Source organism: Cotesia typhae, unplaced genomic scaffold, assembly GCF_013202065.1.
Source record: "Cotesia typhae breed Kobodo isofemale line unplaced genomic scaffold, CoteBio_Ctyphae contig_30, whole genome shotgun sequence".
Lineage (NCBI taxonomy): Eukaryota > Metazoa > Arthropoda > Insecta > Hymenoptera > Braconidae > Cotesia > Cotesia typhae.
The window spans coordinates 349,815-375,832 of record NW_027423739.1 but is presented as its reverse complement, the minus strand read 5'-3'; the positions used below and the strand labels follow the sequence as shown (position 1 = coordinate 375,832).

At 31.0% G+C, this 26,018-nt stretch overlaps 2 protein-coding genes across 3 annotated transcripts in view; both read left to right on the top strand.

The window, feature by feature from the left end:
- The first annotated feature begins 1,832 nt into the window (after positions 1 to 1,832).
- The window catches only part of LOC141526035 (G protein-activated inward rectifier potassium channel 3), a 102,797-nt gene continuing 78,611 nt past the window's right edge, over positions 1,833 to 26,018 (top strand). For both annotated transcript variants that reach the window (XM_074240762.1, XM_074240761.1), the window contains exon 1: positions 1,833 to 2,208. The gene's annotated coding sequence lies outside the window, so the exon portion shown is untranslated. The remainder of the gene's footprint in view (positions 2,209 to 26,018) is intronic.
- Positions 22,267 to 23,701, top strand: LOC141525991 (uncharacterized). The gene is made up of 2 exons (XM_074240701.1): positions 22,267 to 22,607; positions 22,677 to 23,701. The coding sequence occupies exons 1-2, from the start codon at positions 22,598 to 22,600 to the stop codon at positions 23,699 to 23,701; spliced, it is 1,035 nt and encodes a 344-aa protein (XP_074096802.1). The 5' UTR covers positions 22,267 to 22,597.

Genomic DNA, 26,018 nt, shown 5'->3' with positions numbered 1-26,018 from the left:
GGAAGAAATTGAGTTTAAAGGTGGTCGATTTAGCGTAGAATGATCACTATACATTATACAAATTTTTTGTCTTTCATGTCTAGATATATTTTTATTTGTTTATAAATTTCAAAACATTAAATTACCACTTGAAACGTTGGAATCACGTTAGAGATGTTGGAAACGTTGAAATAACGTTGGAGATTCAGACTCGAGTATGTCTGATGTACTATCGCTATCATTAATGCCTGAGCACGAAACAAGAAAGTTGTAACCAATTCCCACCCAGGCATTAATAATGGCGATTGTATGTATCGAAACTGGTGTAGTCACGATAACTGTCGAAAAACTCAACTGATCAAGTCCATTTCTATATACGCTTTAGTATTATCCAAAACTGTCCTTTCGAAGATCACCGTCCAATCCAATCTAGTTTAATTAAAATTAGTAATAGACTAAAATCCACTTATCGTTTGTATATTTATGTAAATAAGCTTTGTTTACAACGGTGTCACGCCTAAATAACCGCAGACAAAATGACCGCGACAAAATAACCGACGATAAAATAACCGAATAAAAAAATAACAAAATGACAAAATAACCATTTAAAGAAATATTTGTAAAAAATTCAAATGTTTAGTATGAAATTTCTGCATTTTATTAGAGCAGCACTATAATAAGCTTAAGTGTTGGTCTATTTTTAATTAAACACAAAATTCGTGAAAAAAGGGCACAATATGCTAATAAGCTTATATGTTGGTCTCTTTGTAATGAATTTTAACCATTTTAATCAATTTTATCATGGAAAATGTAATTATAAGGCGGGTACTTTTAGATTTTCCAAACTTTTTCAAATTTCATTGTTTTTTTTTTTTTTTTTTTTTTCGTATACTTTACCAAAGCTATAAGGGAAAGCAGTAATTTATGTCGTAAGGTGCTAAAGGGGAGTGACTATCCCGACAGCGTCGATGTAAGTCTCAGGTTTGTGGCGCGAATTTACGAAAATTAATGTGGATTTTACGTCCAAGGCGAATAGAAAAAGCGGTCTGATCAGTTTCAATTCAAGTTCATGATTATTTTTCAGAGGATTCTTTGGTTTTAAATAAACTTCAAAAGTTCAACCTAGATCAAAATTGAGCAAACTAAAAAATATGTCGATTTGATTAAGTTTCAAATTCAGGTTTATTCGATTTGAACCGAATGTCTTTAGTAGGCTACTTTGTGTTAATCCAGCCTAGTCAGCCGAACCAAAAGTTCAATTCACTTTCAAAAGTTTAATCTAAGAATCAAATAACTCTTGTAAGTTTTAATTCAACCTTTAAATTTTCGTTTCGGATAATTTAATAAGCTTTCAGAGACAATTTATAGAAATTCGGTACGTGCCCAAGAGTAATAACTAGTCACTATAACATAGAACTATTTGATAAAAAATGAATTAGATAAATCTGCTAGAGCAGAAAGATTTAAAAGAAATTACTTTGTTCTATATTTTGACCTAAACTATGTGATTAATAAATTCTTCATAAATTTTTTTATTCAAACTTTTTTGTTGTTTTGTAATCACCTACAAAAAAGCATATTTCTTAACGAAATCGTTGTTTTAGACTTTGAATAAAACATTGGACAAATTAATTTTTAAATTTATCTAAAATTATGACTTGTTATGGAATGAAGTCATAAACTACACTTTGTGATAATAGTTAAGACTAGTAACTTTGAATTAAAACATGCAACAAGTGGAGTTAAAGTGAAAGAAAATGTGTGTGAGCAAGTTAGTATAGTGGTAGGGATAAAAATGAGTAGAGATTGTATACGTTGCCACTATAGTATCACTTAGTCACTATTCTACTCGCTAATGTCTACCTGAGTGTGTTTATATTGTCAAATGTTATTTTATCATGTGCAAAATATTTTTGATTTAACATTTTTCAATATAGTATAAAGTACTTCGTATTAGAACGTTATTCATAATATGAAAACAAAAAATCTTTTGTAATTAGAGTGATATTAAACAGTGAATAAATATATGACCATCTGCAGGTGAATCAGTGATTCTCATATCCACCGAGATTATTTACTATAAGAGTTTGCCAAATCCTTCAGTATTCACGCGCGGAACATAAATTAACTTACTAATTTCCTGCGGAGGTCGCGTAATTAGCAAAATTTTGGAAATATACGACATCCTAATTTGTTAAGATATATTGCTTAAAACAAGTAAATAAAGAAGTGAGTAATGAGTATTTTTCATTTTACGTTTATATAATTTATTATCGATTAATAATGATTTTGATAATGTTTTATTTATATTCTATCAACCTTTTCTTAATAATAAAAACAATATCATCAATTATTCAAAGTTCCAACGTGGGTAAAATTAAAATAAAATTTTTACTGATTAGAACGTAAATAAATTAACCAGAAATCCATTATTTTTTATACTTGTTTATTTATAGATTTGTACATTATATAGATCTGAATTAATCATTGTTAAGATCGATTAAAATTAAATTTCTTGTAGGTAAATCAATTTTAAATTAATTAAAAGAATGATATTCAATTAAATAGAAATTAAATTTTGTGTACAACTAATTTGCCTTGATAAATTCAAAAACTTTTTGCAATTCACTTATACAAGCCAAGCAAATGTCAGCAAGTATTCGTTCAAACTTTTTTTTTATATACATTTGTATATTTTTGAATTTACATTTATATAATTTTCTAATTCCGATCATCTTAATAATTCAAATCTAAAATTATGTTCATTATTTAGTAAATTATGAATTCAACCTCGAATTATTATATTAACTATTAAAATATTATATGTCACACCTCAAAGTGAAGTATATATAAATCTGTGGTCGGTACCAATTCTGCGACCCTACATAATATCCCTCGCGCTATCACACTATATAATCAAGAGTCGTAATATTAAATAGGTTATTAAAATAATAAATAACTTAATAGAGGTTTAACTAGACTTCCATCCAAATTCATGTAAACCTCAATTCATATACGATAATTAAAAAATTAAAAAATGTTAAAGAAAATTAAATTGAATAAATCTAAAAAAACGGTCTTGATACAAAAATGAATGCATTTATTAAGCTTTATCGAATCAAAAGGTGTGATAGCTTATAGAAAAATTAAAAAAAAATTAAATCTTTCTTTATAAGCTTTTGGATACATTTGAGAAATATTTCATAGACTTAAAAAAAAAGTTTGATTCAAGTTCACTTTTGTTTCAAACAATTCCGCTCTTTTGATGAAAAAACATCACTCTTAAATCAACCCTTTAGTAGTTGAGAGTCTTGAATAGTTTACGTGTGTAACTAGTGAAAAAGAATGCCAATGGTAGAACGTCGTGAATTTATGTGAGTAAACGCGAAAATAAGTAATAGTGTTCATATGAGTACCCTTTCCTCTAATTTTAACTTCATTAGACGTATACTGGCAGTACCGTAGTTAAGAAATGTACCTGTGTCAAATTTCTGTGAATTCTTATATTATTGTGATACGCCCCTAGCGCACGTGCTGCGGAAAAGTGTAGGACATCAAGGCCAAACTCTAGAGGGTCTTTATAAATTAATTTAAGAGTAAATTAATTTATTTAATAAACTCAGAAATACCCTAAGTATTAATACTTATGTAGCAAAACTGCTTATTTAATAATTAATTATTGATGATTTATTCGATATTCAATATTCACTATGGATAAGTAATTTTGTAATTTCTAAAGATTTTTATCATCATTTTGTTGAAACTGACTAACTAAATTTCCAATCGTGTTGAAATTTTTCGTACTCACAAAAAACTCTCTAAACAAAATGACAGGCTAAGTTTTAGATCAAAGTTCATTATTCACGAAAATTAGATTAAAAAAACACCATTCGGCTACACCCGATATGGATAGATAGATTTCACTTTTTATAATTTTTTTAATTTTAATATTTAACATTTATATAATAGATAAAAGCTATCTTTTACGGCTAAGAAATTATTTGAACATAAAGACTCGAAATACATGTGTTGGAAAATTTTTTCAAAAGTAGCAGTATGAATTCGAAAAATAATCAAAATTAAATTACTAATAGCATAAATTACAGGTAATTACGGGAAATTTAAGATAAATTTTATACATTTCAATTATCTTCTACGGTTTGAAAATTGTTTCCATAAAAATGACAGAATTCTAATTTTTTTGAAAATAAAAAAAAATTTTTAAACACCCATAAACTTGTAAGCTAACCGGCTGATTTTGCTCATCTTTGAACTCGATCTTGGTATTGATCAACAGAATGAGCCTCCATGACGAATTTCATGACGATCATGACGCGCATTATATCACATGTATATCTATATTAAGGTGTCTGTTATTTCTCAAGTTGATTTTTTTTTCGCTATTGTCCCCTAGATTTTTAGTTCTTGATCTAAAAAAAAAATATTTTACAATAAGCTATTTCTTACCGCATTAAACCATGCCGAAATCGAGTTACATTTCTCATTTGAATAACATAAGAATTTCGAACTTTTTGCAACTAATTTTTTTTCTTCAAAAAAATTGTCACTACGACTGTGATCAATGCATCCCATATAAGAAAGAACAACGGGCCCATGCTTGGCCCAACTCTATAATATATTATGTTTCATAAACACTGGTCCAAGCTTGTTAGCCAGAGTTGGCCCAGCCTTGGTGGAAGTCTGGAATGTGAAACGGAGGGAAACTGAATGAACTGTTCTACTCGTTCTCTTTGGTCACCCCTTTATTTATTTAGGGTGCCACTGGATTTTTAGACACAGTATCCAGAAACTGGACCAGAGCATGGAGTAATTCTACAGGGTTGCCAGAGATTGCTAGAAAGGAACAAAAATTATCAAAGAAATTCATTTTACAAGAAATTTTATTTAACCAATCCCATTTACAATAATAATCCCCTTACAATTAATTAACACTTAATCCTAGGTCCTATTCCTTTTTATACGACAGTTTTCTATCATAGTTTCTATTTCCGACGATACCCTCATATGGAACAACCATATCGCGGTTTCTAACTTATTCCCGTGTACCCCTCTGGGCGTCTATACACGGTTTCCTATCATAGTGCCTATTCCCGACGATACCCGCATATGGAGCGACCATATCGCAATTTCTAAGTGTAATTATTTTTCTCATACGCATACACAATATCATTTTTTTCCAAATTTTATTATTAAATTTTCCAATTTAAGATCCGATTAACTAATTTGCTAAAATCCATTTTCCATTGATTCCTAATCCCAATTCTTAATTAAATTAATTTCCTATTTAAAATTCTTAACTAATTTATTGCCGTGGTCTTAATAATACAACAATAAATATTTAATACTAAGAGGTCTTCGTATCTTGTATTAATAGATTAAAATCTGACGACAAAGGTCTTAATAATCTGCCGACAAAATATTCGTTACACCCAAGCATTTTACAAATTTATTTTTTTTTTGTTGATTTTAATTTCGCCAAATTTTATAACATGATTTTACTTAATTATTCTAATTAAAATTGATTTAGTTTCGTTTTATTAATTGTTTTATCTGAATTTAATTTTGCCGAAATTTGTAAATTTATTTTACTCAAATTGTTTGAATTTTGCCGCAATTATATAGTCAGAGCTAACGCATTAATTTATTTGATTTTAATCTCCGCATTAAGAATTTGTCAATTGATTTTATTTTATTTAAGTTTTGACTAAAATATATTACTTGTCTCCGAATAACTGAGTTTATTTTATTTCGACTAAATGACCTTATTTTACTTTCTTTTGTGTTGCTTAAAACTTAGAGTTTATTTTATTTTTGAGGAATATATTTTATTTTAAAACGCATTGAGATTTTAGTCTCGGCCTTGTGTGTCCTTTCCTCAGAGTTTTAGCGCTAGACAAAATGGCTGACCCTCTCCCAAACTTTTGTCGATTTTTCTTCGGACGAAATTTACAAGCATTTTGTTTTCTACTCTTAACTAAATGATTTTAACAATTATTTTCTGATTCTAATTTGATTTTTGTTTTATTTCACACAATCGAAATTTGTTTAAAATTATTCCCTTGTGGAAAAATTTCTCTGAAATAACTGAAAAAAAATTTTAATAAGTACGAATAATAGTTCATAAAGTTTTTTGTTTTCTTAAAAAGTTCGAAAAAGTCTTATTAAATCAGAAAAACTCTTTATTCGACTTAGAAAGTCAGATTTTTACCAAGATTTCGGATTCTGCCAGAAGAGTTATTCAGAGTTATTAACACTTCTTGTAGGAATCCTTGTGGAAATAATTCTCTGAAAAATCTCTTAAAAAGTCAAATTTCCCCTGCAAGTTGGGACTTTCTTAAAGGGTTATTAGAGATTTGATAAGACTTATTCAGTTTTCCAGTAAAAAGAAGAGAAAGTTTCGTTTCAAAAAATTTACTGGTCAGAATTGGAGAAAATTGAAAATTAAACTATTGAAAGAATTAATGCATGTTTTGTAAAGAATTTTTTTTTCGAATAATATTTTCATCACAAAAATATTTCGATAAACATATAATCGCTCATAGTTGAGCATGTCAAAACATCAACAGCAAATAAAGTGCATTTGCTGGTAAAGACAGATACTACTCAGAGAGTAAATCAAATCAATATTTAATTTGGACTATAACATATATAACTTAACTTTCTAGGTAGGAAAGAATTTTCTAACCATACGCCATCTATGAAAAACTGATACTTCTTTTTTCACTCAACTTTTTTCAGCAAGCTTTTTTCATTTATTTATAAATGATGTCATTTTTCAAAAAATTTTCTGAAAAAAAATTAGTATCGTCATTATTTAAAAAGCTAGAAGTTACGAAAATTTGAAAAACATCGAAAAAAAAATTACTTTTTATAAACAAATGCGCATAACAATAGATTAGCAATAATTAAAATGTTTGATAATAACTCATTTAAAAGATCGTTTAATCTTTTATATATTGACTAGAATGTTTATTTTCGTATCTCTAATAGTTTAAGAATTATATTTGATTTTTAGTAGACAGATGAAGCAGCCGCTGCAACAACTCTTGTAGCACGTATTTTTTAAAAGAACAATAAAACGACATACCTTTTTTTTTCATCTTTAATTATTTATAACTTTTGCAATTTTTTATGTGCTAATAAACACTTTTAGAACATTTTTCTAGGCGTCATTCCGGATCCAATGAGCTATCGCACATAATTTTAAGAGCAGTATCTCTATTTTAGACCATTTTGAACTTGTCGACTAGACAAGCTTGCTGAAGAAAGTTGACTGAAAAAAGAAGTATTTTCAGTTTCTCATAGATGGTGTATGGTTAGAAAATTCTTTCCTACCTAGAAAGTTAAGTTATATATGTTATAGTCCAAATTAAATATTGATTTGATTTACTCTCTGAGTAGTATCTGTCTTTACCAGCAAATGCACTTTATTTGCTGTTGATGTTTTGACATGCTCAACTATGAGCAATTATATGTTTATCGAAATATTTTTGTGATGAAAATATTATTCGAAAAAAAAATTCTTTACAAAACATGCATTAATTCTTTCAATAGTTTAATTTTCAATTTTCTCCAATTCTGACCAGTAAATTTTTTGAAACGAAACTTTCTCTTCTTTTTACTGGAAAACTGAATAAGTCTTATCAAATCTTTAATAACCCTTTAGGAAAGTCCCAACTTGCAGGGAAAATTTGACTTTTTAAGAGATTTTTCAGAGAATTATTTCCACAAGGATTTCTATAAGAAGTTTTAATAACTCTGAATGACTTTTCTGGCAGAGTCCGAAATCTTGGTAAAAACCGGACTTTCTAAGTCGAATAAAGAGTTTTTCTGATTTAATAAGACTTTTTCGAACTTTTTAAGAAAACAAAAAACTTTATGAACTATTATTCGTACTTATTAAAATTTTTTTATAGTTATTTCAGAGAAATTTTTCCTCAAGGGTTTATGTTGATTTTAACTAATTTTTACTTCTGATGATTTTTCTAAAACTTTTTACTGAACTATCTCAATGATTTTAATTGACACAAAATTAACTGATTTTACTTAAACTCAATTACCAGAGATCAATTTTCCACGTGACACCGAAATCATGAATTAACATACTGAAATAATTCCTAGTAAATTTAATCCAGACTCTGCCTACGTGTTTAATTAATAACCCAAAATAATTCCTGGTATTATTAATTAAATATTTAGCATTTTATTTCTGACTTGTTCTTAAATTTATTCGTAATTTTAATCTGACTTTTATTCGGACTTTTCTCTCAATGTTTTACGAAATTTGTTCTTAAACATTTTGTTAATTAATTCTTAATATTCGGTTAAATTAAGTCTTAAACCTTGTTAAATTAATTACTTAAATTTTGGTTAAACTAACAATTTTTAAATTTTGTTAAAATTAATGATTGTGACCGAACGCGAAAAGGCGATGACCTTCAGCCGACATAAGGCCTGGCTGATGCCGCTTCACCGAGAAATTATTTAGACATGATAATTATACCTGGAGTTTCTTTCTAAATTTTATTCGCAATTCCTCGACGCTGCGACTCTTAAGTTTTAGTCACCGTATGGAATATCTCCTCGGTGAGGTGTTAACTTGGCGGCAAAGTCCTAGATCACCACATCACGTCACGTTCTCCTCAGATAATATTTTCCTGTAACAGTAAGTTGGCATTAAAATATGTTACGAATTAAACCAAACTGACGCGAGCCGACACCTAGGCCTAGCAAGCATTAAATTTGTCAAGTTTCATCGCTTCATTCCACTTAGATCGAGCGAATAAAAAATAATTACCTGGTTAGGGAACTTTTCACAAGGTTTTTGGTTCGACTGTTCAGTCACAATAATTCTTCCAAAATTTCTTGGTGCGTTTCTTTCTTCCTCTGCTCTCCCCACTCTCACTACACTGACACCTCCACCTTGAGGACTGACTTACTAGTCGAAAACTATGCCTACGAAGGCTTAAAATCACAGCGCTCTGTGATCCGTCGATTATTAAACGAGTGCGAGTAAAAGGGCTTTTAACGGGTAACGATCACTCCGTTACAAATGATAACATGGGGCCACGGTTGGTCGCCATGACTGGGCCAAGCTTGGTTGCCATAACTGGGCCAAGCTTGGTTGCCAGGACTGAGCCATAGTTAATTTTCAAGACTGGTATGCTATTTGATAACAAATGATGAAAAAATAATTTTTGTTAATTTTATTTCTGATGTTGAGTTATCACAAATTCAGACTGTTTCACTCTTGATGTAGATCGAATTTTCGCATGCCTCAGAAATTTTTTTATCAGTCTTTCTATATTGATACATAATTTTTATACAATTTAAATTTTGGTATGGAGGTGATGCTGCAAAATATACCATAAACCAAAATGATACATGAATAAATATTATGAATGAACAAATATCCAAAAGATTTTGTTGCGTTCCAAGATCTAACTCGAAAGTGTCCCAAAAAATACATATTATCAACGAATAAATCACACACACACACACACACACACACACACACACACACACACACACACACACACACACACACACACACACACACACACACACACACACACACCGTGATAACCTCGCGAGGATAGTCAGGAAAGCTTCCTGTGACCTTCAAAGTCGAGATCTGATGAAAACTCGATTTTTGTAAAACGGGATAAAACCAATAATTTCCTGATTTTTTGAAAATCATTGATTTTCTTAGCGGGAGGTTAAAAAGTAGGATTCTATAAAATTTCTATTAGACTTTTGAGCTCTAAGAGCTCAATAGCACCGAACGGCTATCTCTTCCAGCTTGAATTGCTCAAAATGACACGAAAATTGTATTTTTGAGTTCAAAGAGCTCAACACATTTTTTAAAAATGTGACAATCAATTAAAGTTCTTGTAAACTGTATCTTCAAACTCATAAAGAGACTATAATTTGAATATGTTTATGTTTTTCTGTATTCAGTAGTATTTATTCATTCAATAAAATCTATCTAGTGTGATAATTTCTTTTATTTTTCAAGCCTTAGGTAACGATAAAAATTTTACCTCAATTGCGATTGTTAGACAGCTTGCTTCTATTACACTAGCAAGATCCATCTCTAATCTCATGTAAAACAAATTGTATTTTTTCTAGTAATTAACACCTTTATGACCATTATAAATAATCTTCTTAATTCGTTAAGACATTTCAATGCAATAGCTATTTTTATTTATTAATTATGTAAAGCAAATTACTTATGGATACCTAAGTTGATCTTAGTTATTATAAGAATTATAAAATCTATTCTATTCCAGTATGAACATGTACTACAATAACGTATCGTATTTGAAAAGTATAATAAATGAACTCATTTTATTACATATCATGAAATATGTAAGTGGATACGTACAATACAAAGAGGATTCATACAGATGCACGTGTATTGTGCCAATGATCTCAAGGACGTTCACGCAAAAAGATTAAATGTATAGCTACAAGTAACTTCGAGCAATGGGCCTATTTTATCGTCGACTTTAAACACTTACTCCCACTATTAAAATTAAATACTATAACATATATTAGTATAATAGCATGTCATTGATGTGAATTCTAACAGTCGTGGAAACTAGTCTTCTTTGAAAAGTCAATGATGAAAGATTTAAAATGAATAGTTGAAAAACTACTTCACACTTTGAGTAAATAAGTATAATTACCTAAACCTTACAATTTTTTTTTTAATTTTGTATCGTAAACTTTTATCAATCCATTTACGTTCAAGCATCAGTTAATACTCAGGACACTCTGCTACTTTTTCGCATTTTAGATTGTTATTTATTTATTAACTAGTTGTGAATACCCATTTCACTGGGTCATTTTTAATAGTACTGTAACAGGAAAAATCAATCTTCCCAGGGTCATTATCGACCATGGAATTGGCGTTACGGTTAGTAAGGGCTTTCCCTTACCTTTCGATTTTGACAAGTAGTTTCGGCTTGTCACCGGGCGTGCAAATTGAAAATCCCCACTGCTATCCTCGGAAAATGAAGCGGAGATAACAATAAGAAAGTTCATAAAAATTACCGTAAGGACAGGCGAAAAATTGAAACAAACAGCACTTAACACAGGCGCTCATTAACAGGTGTATTTGTGTATTCAATTGTTTATTTATGAATTATTGTATGTAATTATTTATAAATAACTTTATGTAATTATTTATGAATAATTTCATGATATTGTTTATGCATAATTTTTAGTAATAATTTACGAATTACTTCAATTGCATGTTAACATATCGATTCCATTATTTTTCTACGTTTTTAAATGTTAACATTTCTGAGAGAGCAAGCAAAAGTTTAAAATTAATGACACTCAACACTGGCGCTCATTAACAGGTGTTTTTGTGTGTTTGTTTTTTAATTTATGAAAAATTCGATGTAATTATTTATGAATAACTTCAAGTGCATGTTAATATATAACATGTTAACATAATTCTCCAAGGAGAATTAAAAGAGATGCATTCAATTTTTAGATTTTTTTAACTTCCCGCTAAGAAAATTAATGATTTTCGAAAAGTCGGGAAGTTATTGTTTTTACCCCGTTTTGCAAAAATCGAGGTTTCATCAATCTCGACGTTTTAAGGTCTCAGGAAGCTTCCCTGACTACTCCCGCGATGCTGTCTGTATGTCTGTATGTGCATGGGTCACCCGACTAGAAATTACTTCGGGAATACCCAGAGTATATATCTGGACCCTATTGGGTTCCAAGGAGGCATTCCCAATAGGGAAATTTCTATGAGGGCCCAATCAGTTCCCAATTAGGAAATCCTCAGAAATAATTCATTAATTTGTAATTAGTTTTTCCCATTCAGGCTCTGTGTGGGACCTAATTGGGAATTCCCAAAACAACAGTACAAAATTTTAACCAGTTTTTCCCAATTGGGATCTGCATTGGGCCTCAATGGGTAAACCCAAGATAAAAAGTAAAAGTTTTGGTCAGTTATTCCCAATTGGGCTCTGCATTGGACCTCAATGGGAAAGCCCAAGATAAAAAAAATAGTTTTGGTTAGTTATTCCCAATTGGGATCTGCATTGGACCTCAATGGGAAAACCCAAGACGAAAAGAAAAAGTTTTGTTCAGTTCCCGACTAGAAATTACTTTGGGATTACCCAGGGTATACATCTGGATCTGATTGGGTCCCGAAGAGGCATGTCCAATGGGGAAATCCCTATAAGGGCCTAATTAGCCCCCAGTTGGGAAATCCCAACGTAAAATCAAGAATTTTTATTGTATTTCCCAATAAGGTCCTGGGTGGAACTTAAGAGGGATAACCTAACGAAAAATAAAAATAAAATTGCTAAGTTTTCCCAAGTGAGACCTGTATGGGACCGAAGATGATTTTCTCAACGTAATATAAATATTGCATCGATGGGCTTTCCTAACTGGGCTCGTAGTAGAACCCAATTAGGTTAACCCAAACTGTGAGTAGATACATGAAGAAATAATCTTTAAATTTAGGCAGTCGTTTATTTATATAAAAAATTAATCGCCCAAAGATGTGTGAGCTTATATTATTAGAATATATTTGTCATAAATTAATTAGAAATAAAAATAAAAATTATTTGTTGAGAATAAAAAAGAATTAGAAAAAAATTCATCCAACATTGGAAAAAAAAATTTTTTTTTTTTTTGACACAAGAATTTTCACTTATTCCAACAAAATTAATTCCCTTGCTTCAAGAAATACATATCTAGATCCAAAAAAGTTTATTTAAGTCAAGAAAATCTTGTTTTAAGAAAATTCTGCCTCTTGCTACAAAAAATTTAGTTCTTGATAGAAGTAAATTTTCATTAATATTTTTATTGATTAACATGTCAAATGGGAAGATTTTTTTCTCAGCTGAATTAGGTGGCGCTGTTTCCCTAAGGTATCTAAAAATCTTGATCAACGATAAAAATTTTTTGTATCAAGTATTTATGATGATTTGAATTAATAAAAAATTACTTCCACCAAGAATAGAATTTCGAGAAAAAATTTTACTTCGAGCAACAAGCTTCGGTCTTCTTTCCGGTACCCAAAAATTTTCTTGAGCCAAGAATTTTGTTCTCCAGTCAAGAAATTTTTCTTTCTGTGCTGATGAAATCCAAATATTGAGTTTTTAGACTGAAATACATTTTAATGTTGCTGAAACAAAATTCATACTCCAAATTTTTTTTCTCAGTATGAAAAGAAATTTTAATTGAAAAAAAATTTTCATTATCGGTATTTTTCATAATTAAATTTTTATCCAAATAAAAAATTTTTTTAAATAATATGCATTTCAACAAAATTTTAATCTTGAAAATAACAGTTCTTTATGTTAGCATAAAGAGGATCCCAAATCAAATCGGACAGTTTTAAGGAATTTTATTTTTAATTCTTTCAATTTTTTTGGATTTTTCAGTTGTTTTTTTTTTATTTTAAAATTTTCTATTTAATTTATACAAAAATTGTATTTTCACGCCAGAAAAGTGAATAAATAAAAAAAACAATTTGTAAAAGCTTGAGCATAGCATGAATAAAGTGTCAGTTAACCGATTGAATTGATCAGCATTCCTGCTTGGACCAGCGGTAACGTGAACGACTAAGGACCCTAAGGACGCAAGTTCGAGCCCAACTCTCGACAAGGATTTTTCCGACCAATGATTTCGTTTCAATTCAAATTAAATAATTACTAATGAGTAATGTAACATGAGTATCTAATTCTATATTATTTTTAATCTTTTCGAAGATCATAATATTTTTTCTTTAAAAATTTGGATTAGGTTTTGATGGGGTTTTCCCCACTGGGACCTGAGAGGAATTTCCCAATGAGGGCCACATAGGACTTTGCGTGACATCCCTATTTGGGGTCCCTATTAGGCAGCCCAATGAGGACTCAATAGGTCTTACATTAACATTTCTAGTCGGGTGAGGACCCAATAGGTCTTACATTAACATTTCTAGTCGGGTTAACACTATTCTTAATTTAAATTTATTAAAACTTATTTTCTATTTTTTTAGTTCGGTTTTCTATAAAAAGCGTGTTTTTTAGTTTTTCTAAACTATTATTTATTAGAGATATATTTTGAGAGATTTACATATTTACTGTTTCTCTTTTTATTGATAGCAATTTATGTGAATTTCAATTTTCTTAAGTTTTTAAAAATTTTTAATTCCATTTCTGCGAAATTCCATAAAATCGTTTAGGCATTCATTTATAGGTTTATTAATAAACGATTATTTTTCTATTAATTACCCTAAATACTATAGTACAAACCCAAGCTTTTCCGAAAATTATATTATCCATAAGATGAGAATTATTTTTATTTAACAGGAATATTGAAAAGATATCCATTTATATGAATTACTTTCGCAATTAATAAGTTTTTATTTACACAAAATTTTATTTATTTATTTAGATTTTCTTAATTTCTAACAAATAATAATATTTCCAGTAAAAGAAATTTTCAAAAATAGAGATTTATTTTTCTTTAGTTAGTCAAACTTACAGATTTACTAATAAGCCATTTTCTTTATTTACGTGTCTCTATTAATAGTTTCTCACTATTAAAGGGAGGTTCTTTCATAATTTTTTCCTTTAACATTAAAGTACATTTCTATTAAATTCCAAGTTTATTTTTAGAGATTTCTATAAATTCATTTTTTCATTCCTACAAAAGCAGCACTGACCGGGAAGAATTGATGTCTCGCATAGTACACCATTCCATAAACACAGACACACAAACGTCAAGAATAGATTATTTTTAATGTTACTATCTATTATGTTAAAGAAAATAATTGTTATTAAAACATATTTCATATCCCTGACAAATTATTTGATTTGATATTATTACACTCATATTAACCCGTAACCGCGATATAAATAAAAAAAATTTGGACAACTGTTGACCCTAAAGATCATCCCTGCAACTTCCCGCTAAGTTCAGTTATCACACGCTTGCAATTTTGCCGCTTTTGCGATGTTTTTGAACTCTTCGAGTTCAAAGATTAGTTGTCATATTTCGAGCTCTCCAAGCTCAAAAATAAGCTGTTTGATTCTGTTGAGCTCTTCGAGCCCAAAAGTCTAATAAAAGTTTGATGAAAAACGATTTTTTTCATTTTCAAACTGCTATAACTTTTAATTTTAACTGGTGAGGTTAGCCGAGTGGTCTAAGACGCATGGTCTTCAGAGCACTCGGACTGGAGTAGTTAAACAGGGGGGTGCTACTCAGTCGGTAAAACAGATTTGTGGGTCCATGTCAATGCTAAGCTGGGGTCTACCTTACTAGCAGTGGATATGGTGGGTCTGTTTTACCGGCACCTTAAGGGAGTTGGCAGCTCTGTTTTACCCACATATTGGGGATATGGTGGCGCTGGTGGTTAATTCTTCCGCTATTTTTTAAATTTTGCTATCCGCCATTTTTTTAAATCTTTCTATCCGCCATTTTGAATTTTACTATCTGCCATCTCGTGGCTGCTATCCGCCATTTAGTGGCTGCTATCCGCCATTTAGAGTCTGCTATCTGAAATCTGCCATTTTGAATCTGACTTCAGCCATTTTATGTTATGAATCCGCCATTTTGAATCTGATTTCCACCATTTTTATATCGAGCCGTAATTTTAAGTATAATATCCGCCATTTTGAGTCTGATTTCCGCCATTTCAAATTTTGATTCTGATTTCCTGCATTTTTGTTAAAAAATGCACCTGTGATCTCAGCATCAATAATAGTTGCTTAGATCACACGTGCATTTCATTGTTTATATTCTGAAAAGATTAATATATTCAAACTGTACGTATGAGGAGTACAAGCGAGAAGATACGCCATCTGTCGAGGTTTCTGTCTACTTCTAAACAGGTCTGAACCTGTTCAAGGTCACGGTAACGGCGTAGTTCTCTTTGCTTTATTCCTAATTGCGTAGTAGATGACGTCATCATACAGGTCTGAGCCTGTTCAAGGTTGCGTAACTGCGCAGTTTTGGTGATATACATCTTCTACCTATCAGTATTACTAATTGTAAGTATCCATTTACTGTCTAATCAAAATATGAATTAAATGAAGAATCATTTAATGAACCATTACAATTAATAATATATAATATATAACCAATACAATTAATTAAAAAAGTTCTACAGCAATCAATCATGGATCTTACCAAGATAAATGAGGTTAATTGTCTTACTGGGATTCTTCCTGTTAAGAAAATGAATGAGTTGGAGTTTAATCGAGAATATAAGATTAACGGTATCAAAGCTATTACAACTCAGTATGGAACTAGGATTGTTGCTAATATAAACGATGAATTTAACATTTATCTACCATCAAGAACTATTCAACATCTAAAAGATGATAACTTCATGAAGAGTTTGAATGAATTAATAGATTCAAACTATCTGTTTCTGCGTTATCATGGTGGAAAATATAATAAATTTGAATTTATTAATTCTAGTCTTGATGTAAAAATGACCAGTGGAATTATTTAATCAATAAAATATTGGATTTCAATATAAATAATTCATTGTTTTTATTTATAATTCCTCACATTTTTAATTTAAGATTAATATTTATAATTCAAATTCAATAAGTTATACTTAATCATAATTTTTTAAGTTACTTATCATAATGATAGTTTGAATTTCGCGCTTCTTGTACTATAGCCATCTACTATCAGTTTATTCTTAGAGCGTGAAAGCTGTCAATTCAAAAATATTAAAAAATTTTCTAGTTATATATACATATATAGAATAATACATGACTTTTAATTTAAATAAAAGATAAATAATTATTATTAGTTTATAATATTTTGTTATTAATATTATTAATATTTATTTAAATTAAAAGTTATGTATTATTTGATAAATTAATATGGGTTTGATGTGCTCTCTATCGTCAAATCCAAAAATCTGCTAGCGATATATTTTGAAAATCAATACTCACTTTTTATTTTCAAATTACTTTATAAAATAGCATACAACTTTTAATTTAAACAAAGTTAATAATAGTAATAACAAAATATTAGAAAATAATTATTATTTATCTTTATTTCAAAAATTATTATTATTATTATTATTATTTGATAAACTAATATGGGGTTGATGTGCTCTCTATCGTCAAATCCAAAAATCTTCTAGCGATATATTTTGAAAATCAATACTCAGTTTTTATTTTTAAATGGTTATATAAAATAATGCATGACTTTTAATTTAAACAAATATTAATTATAAAATTTTAGAAAAAAAAACTGATTATTGATTATCATAATTAAAAAATCAAAAACCATTACGCCATCTACAGGTGTTGATAAGTATTAATATCAGTAGTAGTGTTGGAAAATTATTTGAATTTAATAACTAACAATAATTAATTCTATTCTTAATTAAATGTGTTAGGATGAAATAATAATAAAAATTATAATTCATTTACTTTAGATTTATTGAGTGCTTACAAACCAATCTTTAAAATTTTTTACATTTTCCAAGGCACATAAATCAGATAAACGATCATGATAATTACAAAAATGATTGTTATAAATTTTCATACTTTTTAGAGAGGGACATTTGAAATTATCGAGATCGATTACAATTTTATTATTACAATCAATTAAATTTTGAACCCATAACTTTTTCTCGATACCTTTGACATAAATAATTTTTTTATTACAACTTAAATAATTGACAACTTCTTTGAGCTTGTAATATGAAGTTATTCCAGCATTCCAACCGATTCCATGATAATTTCGGATCAGCCAGGTATTCAGACGTTGATAGTTGACTGGTAACACCTTCCAGTGATATGGCGGTTGAAATAGTGTGCATGATAACTCTTCAATATTATCAATATCATGTTGAATTGTTATTGAGGCCAACTCCTTAACAATGAAGCGATTATCAGCTCCTCTGAATCCTTGAATGTCGAGAATGATCTCCATTTTTACTGCTCTTGACAACGAAGAGTGACTGAATGATGACTCTTACAATCAATTCAACCTTTTATAACGCGATCTGTGGATTTTACTCCCACCATTCGATAATCTTATTGGTTAATTATTTTTCTTGATTAATTAATAATAATTTGATTGGTTATTCAAACTATACGGTAGATTTTTGAACTGCGTAGTAGATGACATCATCAGACAGGTTTGAGTCTGTTCAAGGTTATGTAGTTCTCTTTGTTCTATTTCTGCTGCGTAGAAGATGACGTCATCGGACAGGTTTGAACCTGTTCAAGATCGCGTAACTGCGCAATTTTCTTTGTTTTACTTCTAACTGCGCAGTAGATGATGTCATCAAACCGTTTTTGAGGTAGAAGAGTGAGGGGTAACTGCGCAGTATCCTCTGGCTATAAAAGCAGCTCGCTGAGAGCGTGCTTCACAACAGTGAAGTACAAGTTTACAGTGTGAAGTACGAGTTTACAGTGAAATATTGTGAAGTACCATAGTAAAATAATGTAGTGACTCTGCTACCCTGGAAGCTGCTACCTGCTACTGAAATCTGCTGTTGGAGTCTGCTATCTGGTCCTGGAATCTGCTATCATCACCAGGATGTACGGGTGCCGTCTACCATTCAGGCGAATGCATGAATTGGAAACTGGGCATAATTATGAGATCACAAACATCAGAATAGTTAGAACACAATTTGGATTCACCGTTGATATATGCTTGGACAACACTTGTTCAACGTTTCTCCCTGCTGCATGCAACCAGAAGTTTTGAATAAGCCGCATCTACTTGCAAAGATGAAGAATATTATCAATAATGGTGAAAAGATTTATTTGTATTACATCGGTACATCATACAATAAATTTAAATTCATTTACACACCATCTATACCAACTGTGCAATTAATGAAAAAGTTTAAATCTATGTAATGTTACTAATATATTTCGTATTTATTATAGTAAGGTTTATAATTAAAAACCCAAAATTATAAAAAAGTTTTTCTTTATTTACTATTTTTAATTACATCATGTTTATTTACTATTTTTAATTACATTAAGTTTATTGATTAGTACAGGATCAATAATTTTATTTATTTGTTGTATTCGTCGGTGAAATCGTTCTCCGTCTCTTGCTGCTTGTTCCCATGATCCTTTCCTCGCTTGTCTGGATGCAAAGTCCCATACATACATGTAATGTATGGTGGTGGGTTTGGGATCAAACTGCACCATTAAGTAAGTTTTCTCACAGTGCTGCTGATGGGATTGTACTCAATTATTCGATCGTGAATTATCAAGCAGTAAGCAGCAGTTTGATTTGGAAACTGTGCTGATGATTCAAATTCCAGGCGTATATCCACAGGTCCAGACTTGATTGACTCGTTCTGCTTGGAACAGTCAATTATATACAGAGGTGCTTTATTCAGAAAAATTTTTTTAGCCAATAGCGGTTCAGCTTCTTTTCCATAGTAAGTACTTTGAAAATTTGTGTACATATCATAGATCAAGGCATACTGATTATGCACAATGTTGAGGTTCAAATTTCCATATGGATAACTCTGAGAGTTCAAGAACAGCTTAATGTCTCTTATACTGCAGTGATCAAACTCGCTTGCGTTTTGATTCGATTGATTCTTTCTTGCTGTTTGGAATCCAAGGATAACAAAACGAGGTTTCTCAAGCTGATTTGTTGTTTTGATTACCCAAATATGCTTGTTGGTAGCTGGTAGCAGTGGATACTCATACAATTCCCAAGTCCAGAAACTGATTGGGATAGCTGGATCGGAGGTTATGTAATTCAACACCTCGATTTTTGCTTGTCAGACATTGTTATATACGGTACAATCCACTCAATTTTTGAATCGTAATTGAAACATTTTCATTCTCAACGGTAACAACATAAGCATTTTGATCAGTATTTGATCTGATCAGTATCATTTCATGCTTGGCATTCACGATAATTCGTTGATAATCTTCAGCAAATCCAAGAATGAAACTCAGCGGTACTGAGACATCAAAGTAACCGCTATTATCAGTCAGCTTGTTGTCATCTTCATTAACAATCCAACCAGCATTTTCCAGAATATTTTGTTGTCCCGGACTCAGAGAAGCGTATCCTTTCATAACACTGGTGATACCAACATTCTTACATCTATCGATTTCTACGCCATTGAGCTCATAACGTATCTCTTTAAACATATGACAAACAGCCATGTTGACCATCTTCGTAGTAGCACTTACAGCAGTACCATCAGATTTCCTCATTCTTCCATAAAAATGTAATGTGCTCTTGCTCGGGAGCAAGCACAGATCTTGATGTTGAACAGCAATCCTGATTTCATCACTGTTGTTGAATGTTGATGATGCATATGGCAAGTGTGAATGAGCTTCACAGTGTGCAATAGACTCATCGAAAATAATTGATTTTTTTATATCTAAGATTTCCGCCATGGTATCACACAAGCTAGACAACAAAAATTTATTTTTATCTTGTGAATTTTCCACGTAATTTTAGTCCTAGACTTTTTAGGAACTCTGCGTTTTGACGTGTCAACACTTTCAGAGCTCGATGATGATCTTTGGGCATCCTGCAATCCTTTTATACCCGTTACCAGTCTTTGTCTCATATACGATACCCATTACAGGCTTTTTATATGCAGTCTTATCGTGATAGTCTCGCCACGGAAATTTGCTATTCCCCCGTCCTGATCAACAATGCGGAGCCTCAAGTTGTGTATTGCTCGTACGGCGACTGGTAGGTAAATGATGTTTGTTGGCACTTTCACTATCTTATATCCTGCTGGAACCGTCGGGAAAAATTCATGGATTGTGTGATTCTTCTCACCATTGATGTACGATCCAGTAGTTATATTGCACTCGACTCTCAGAGCATTGATTATCAATATTTTGACTGGTAAATCAGATTTATGTGGTGTGTTAGGTTCAAGCACGCGGTTGGTAAATCCAAGTAATGATCCAATGGAATGTTTAGGTTCAAAATTTATAAGCTGATCACATTTTATTTCACTCTTCAACTCATTGTTGTTTGCTTTTAAAGTGAAACTCAGTTCAGGTAATGTCTTGTTTATATAAGTTTCAATATCTTTAATTTCATAACTCCCTGTTGGTATAGTTATTTCTTGAAATCTCTTCATTGTACTTCTTTTGGATCTTTTTGATGACACATAAAATTTATTAGCACCAACATCAATATTTGTTATTGAATTAAATGTTAGGAGCTTAACAAGCCCAAGAACATAATTTTTTGTTGGTGATAGCTCAATCGGTGGAAAATAATTTGCCTCCAGTATGGAGGAGTTTCCGGATAGTGTCAAGGTGAATGACTCTGCCATGACTGATGCTTGTATTCCCGAGTCACTTTAATTTATAGTTATCCAGCCAGGAATTTTAAGCACAAATGTCCACATATGATTGTATCAAAGTCTTGATATCTTTTATGATTGTACTTTACGCTACCTACATCGAGATATTTCATCAAGTCTTGTGGGGGTTGTAGATTACCAAAACTGTCAAAGTAAATTACTTGATTATGATTCTTCTTGTATGCAACCCAGTGAGTTCCAGGTCCAAGTTTATCATCTAAATTTATTATTGCTGATTCGTTTGTCTTTGGTCCAGATTTTGGTAAATCATTTCTCATGAAAACTCCTCGAAAATTTGGAATTTTAAGCAGCTTGACATATTTTAATAAGTCGATGTTAGTCAATGCTCGATGTGGTAGCTCTACTGGTTTTTTGACTTCTTGCAGCCAGCTCCTTCTGGGTATTGTTTCAGATAAAGTCCCATACCACTGCGGTAAGGTTTGATGTATAATCCTCTACCTACAGCTATTTCCTCCATCTTCAAGTTGTGACGCTTCTTTCCAGCTAATTGATTTTTGGCTGCGCTGGCATCGTTCACAGCTTTTGCAACACCTGCAGCTCCACCTGTTAGAGCACCAACCGCTGATAACCCTGCAAACAGGGGAATCAAGAATGGAAGTACTCCACCAATCTTTGATGGAACTGGTAGAATACGAGGCAATCGAACGTTTTTCTTCCCACCAACTTTCTTGACAGCTTTGCGGGCACCTCCAAGAGCTGTTTTAACTGGATCTCCACCAGGCTGCATGGACATTTTAGCTTCATCGACAATCTGTCTCAGAGCAACATCCTTCTTCTTGGAAGTCTTTCTTTTGACTGTCTTACGCTTCATTGTTTTTCTTTTAATTGTCTTACGCTTGGTAATAGGTTTTTCTTTTTTAAGACCCATACCGAAACGTCTTTCAACTTCATGATTTTATTCACACTCCAAGCAGCAGCTTTTTCACCAATAGCAGCGTCTCTTGCTTGAAATCGTTGCCACGCTTTCTTAGCAAGGATTTTATCAGCCTCGTGACGGGCTTCTAAATTTTCACGATTTTTCGAGTAAGCTATATCGTGTTCCTTACACGCAGCGTCCAGAGGATTTATACCTGGATCACCTCGAGCTAACCTCTTAGCTAACTTTGTACCTGGACCGCAGTACTGGTACCTGGTGAAATAAATCCTACTGAGAGAATTGGATTTTCAAAATTCGCTTCTTTGCGACCAAAACATTGTGTGTTAGCAGGGGCAAGTGGAACACACACCATCTGCGTGTGTACGATTCATCAAAACGTGAAGTTAATGATGCTTGGTAATTATTAAATTAATTAATAATTATAAATGCGTGAATTTTAAGTTTACTAAATTACTGTTATTTTAGGTGCAAATATTTATTCTTTGACAAGGAACACAGAAAAGCCCATTAAACACTACAGCGATTACTTGAGCATGATTATATGTGAAAATCCATCTTTTCAGTGTTATTTAGGTGGATTTAAAAACTGTCCTGGGGTCGATGAGTTGAGTAAAATTTTACTAAAATATTTTGAGGACCGGGAAATCGAGAATATTACATATAAATATTGGATATCAAAACCGAGAAGTAGTTTAGAAACTATTATTAAGCCTACAGAAGAATTTGTGGAAAAATTTTGTAGTGAGTTAGAAATTCTTCTACCTCATTCGTTCATTGCTAAGGAGCAAGCCCAATTCTTGAAGACATTGAAAGAAACATTGAAACCAAATAAATACGTTATTATTTGTGATTTTGCAGAAAATTGTGCCTTCGTAGTACAAAATGCGGCAGCTGGTTTTCACTGGAATAATAATCAGGCAACAGTTTTTCCAGTCGTTATTTATTATACAGTAAATAACAAACTTGAACACAAAAGTTTAGTAATTATCTCAGATTCTAACAAACATGATGCCGTTGCTGTTCATGTTTTCATCGAAATAATAACTGATTACGTGAAAAGTCTTCCTGATCGTTGTAACAAGATTTATTATTTTTCTGATGGAGCTCCTCAACAATTTAAAAACTTTAAAAACTTTGTAAATTTATATTACCACGAAGATGATTTTGATATTCCTGCTGAATGGCATTTTTTTGCGACTGCCCATGGGAAAGGTCCGTGTGATGGAATCGGTGGTATTCTCAAACGACTTGCAGCGAGAGCAAGTCTCCAACTCGCGGTAGACAAACAAATAACGACACCAGAAGAACTTTTTGAATGGGCTTCTGCACCGGATAACTTGCCGAATATTATAGTGAAGTTTTCCCCAGAAGAAGATTATGACACAGCAGTAAATGATTTAAATGATCGATTTTTTGAAAACGAAACCGATTACAGGAACTCAACAACTACATTGTATAATTCCGGACAAAAATGGTTGTTTACTAGTTAAATACTTTTCGAATTCGAATGAACACAGAATTTGTAAAATATTTAAACGACAGAGAGAAAAGTAATTAATTTTAGCTGCATCAATTATTGATCTTACTAATTACAGTCATCGATGAAGCCTCTAAATTGTGAATGTAATGCCGTAAAATCGTTGAATTGTATTTATCTCATTATATAAATAAAATTTATGAAAAAAAATTTTTTTTCCATGTTTGAAAATTTAACAATATTTTTTCAATTGAATAAAAAAAATAGAAAGAGAAATCGGCCCAATCTGGGTTCTACAGGGATAACTGTGGAATTGATTAATGTTTATTTTAGAAAAAAAAAATTAAAAAAAAAAAATGTCGAACTTCGAAAAATCATTGATTTTTGTCAAAAAACTGAAAAATTCCATATGTATTGACTTACAAAAATTTTTTAATATTTTTTATCGGAAAGTACATCTAAAAACAAAAGTTTAAAAAAAAAAAAGGTACCTAAATGTTTAGTTTTGAAAAAGTTATGGCTATTTGAAAATAAAAAAGCCATTTTTTTGAAAAATTCATAACTTTTTTGGAGTTAGGTAAAAAAATTCAAAAAAATTCTGAGAACCGTTTTTTATAGGCTAGAAAAGGATGGAAAACTTTCGGCCAAATCGAAAAGGGTCGGGGTCAAAAGTGGTCGATTTGGCATGGAATACCCCATATATATATATTGTGACGTTATTTTAACGACCGGGGCCGATTTAAAGTGAACATCACTAGCGCCAACGAATTTTTGTATTTTCAAGCTGATATTTCAAGGCCAAATATCATAGAAAATAAATTTTACGGTTTTAAGATAGATGTTTTGTCAGTAAGTGAGTGTTGGTGCCGAGTAACGAAGTGCTATTGTTTTAGAGTGAATTCAGAAAGTAATTTTACATTTGAGATTTTGGAATTTTTAAGAATAGACTCAGTTTTAGAGTCAAGTTTTGAAAAATATTAAGGTCAAGTTCTTTAAGGGTTTTATTGAGTTTGAGACTTCCAGGTGGAATACCTAAGTCTGGTTGAGATGCCAGCGCTCTGACGTAGAAGAACATGACGAAAGCATATGGGATCAGTTTAAGTTTTCGATGAAGTTTACGTTTTGACTAGTTTTGATCACTTCTAGCGAATAAAAATTATCTACTTTCGTTTATGATGTTACGATTACGTTTTGAGTTTTTGGTTACGATCCCAGCCGTAATCAGTTCCTGGAGAGCATCCACCAAAGGAATATCCGTACTCAGAGCCTCAATATGTTAATTAGAGATTAAAATGTTTGGGAATTAATTGATTATAGAAGTTTAGTTTATGAGTGAGTAACGTTTAAGAGTTGAGTTTTGGATTTCATAGAGTTCAGTCGCAACAGTCGTGTCTGAGAGTTGCCGCTGATCAATTCAGGTGATCGGACGTGCGTACTGTTTCAGTTCCAGGTTAAGAATTTAGTTTTTTGGGTTTTATTTTGGTCTCCAGAAGTGAATACAGAGTTTATGAAGTTGTTTAAAATAAAATAAAAAAGTTACTCAGCATCGACATTGTTTATATTAGGTATGAGATCGCTTTATTTATTGTAATTTGAGTGTTAATAATTAAGTTCTTGCGCTATTAGATAGCCATTCTATAGACTAATTTTGTGTTGTAAATAATTTAGAGTCCGTCGACAGATTTATTTGAGATTATTATTCGAGTTGTTACAATTTATTTATTTATTTGAGATTATTATTCAAATTGTTAAGATTTATTTATTTATTTGTTTAATTTTTTAAGAGTAAGAGTCTGTAAAACGACTATAGCGTTACCTATTGTTAGCTGTACCGTTCCGATAATTTTGTCGTGAGTTATGATCTAGTTTGTTATTTAAGATAAAGTTTGTTGAATAAATAAGGATTTTGTTGAGCATAAATTTTTGGCGAAGACCATGCAATTCTTTCTGAGAGAGTTTGAATTCATCTCTGAATAGATACATTTTCAAACTATAAATGGCCTTAGCCATCCATCTAGCATGATGAACAGCACCAGGACGTTTGAAAGAAATCTTTTCTTGAGGCATTTCTCCAAGGAAAATCAATGATAATTCCAATAATTCTTTATCTAACTTATTATAACATTTCTTTATCGATTGAAACTCAAATTTATGTAAATTTTCCTGAAACTCATAGTTTAAATTAAAATTTATCGAATTATTGATCAAAAACTGGAAATATTGATATTCGTTAATGTTTGACGATGAATATCTCGTAACGGCTTCACTTAATCAAAAATCATAAGAGACCATTTTTGTAGAGCAGTAAATTTCCTACAAAATCATGAGTT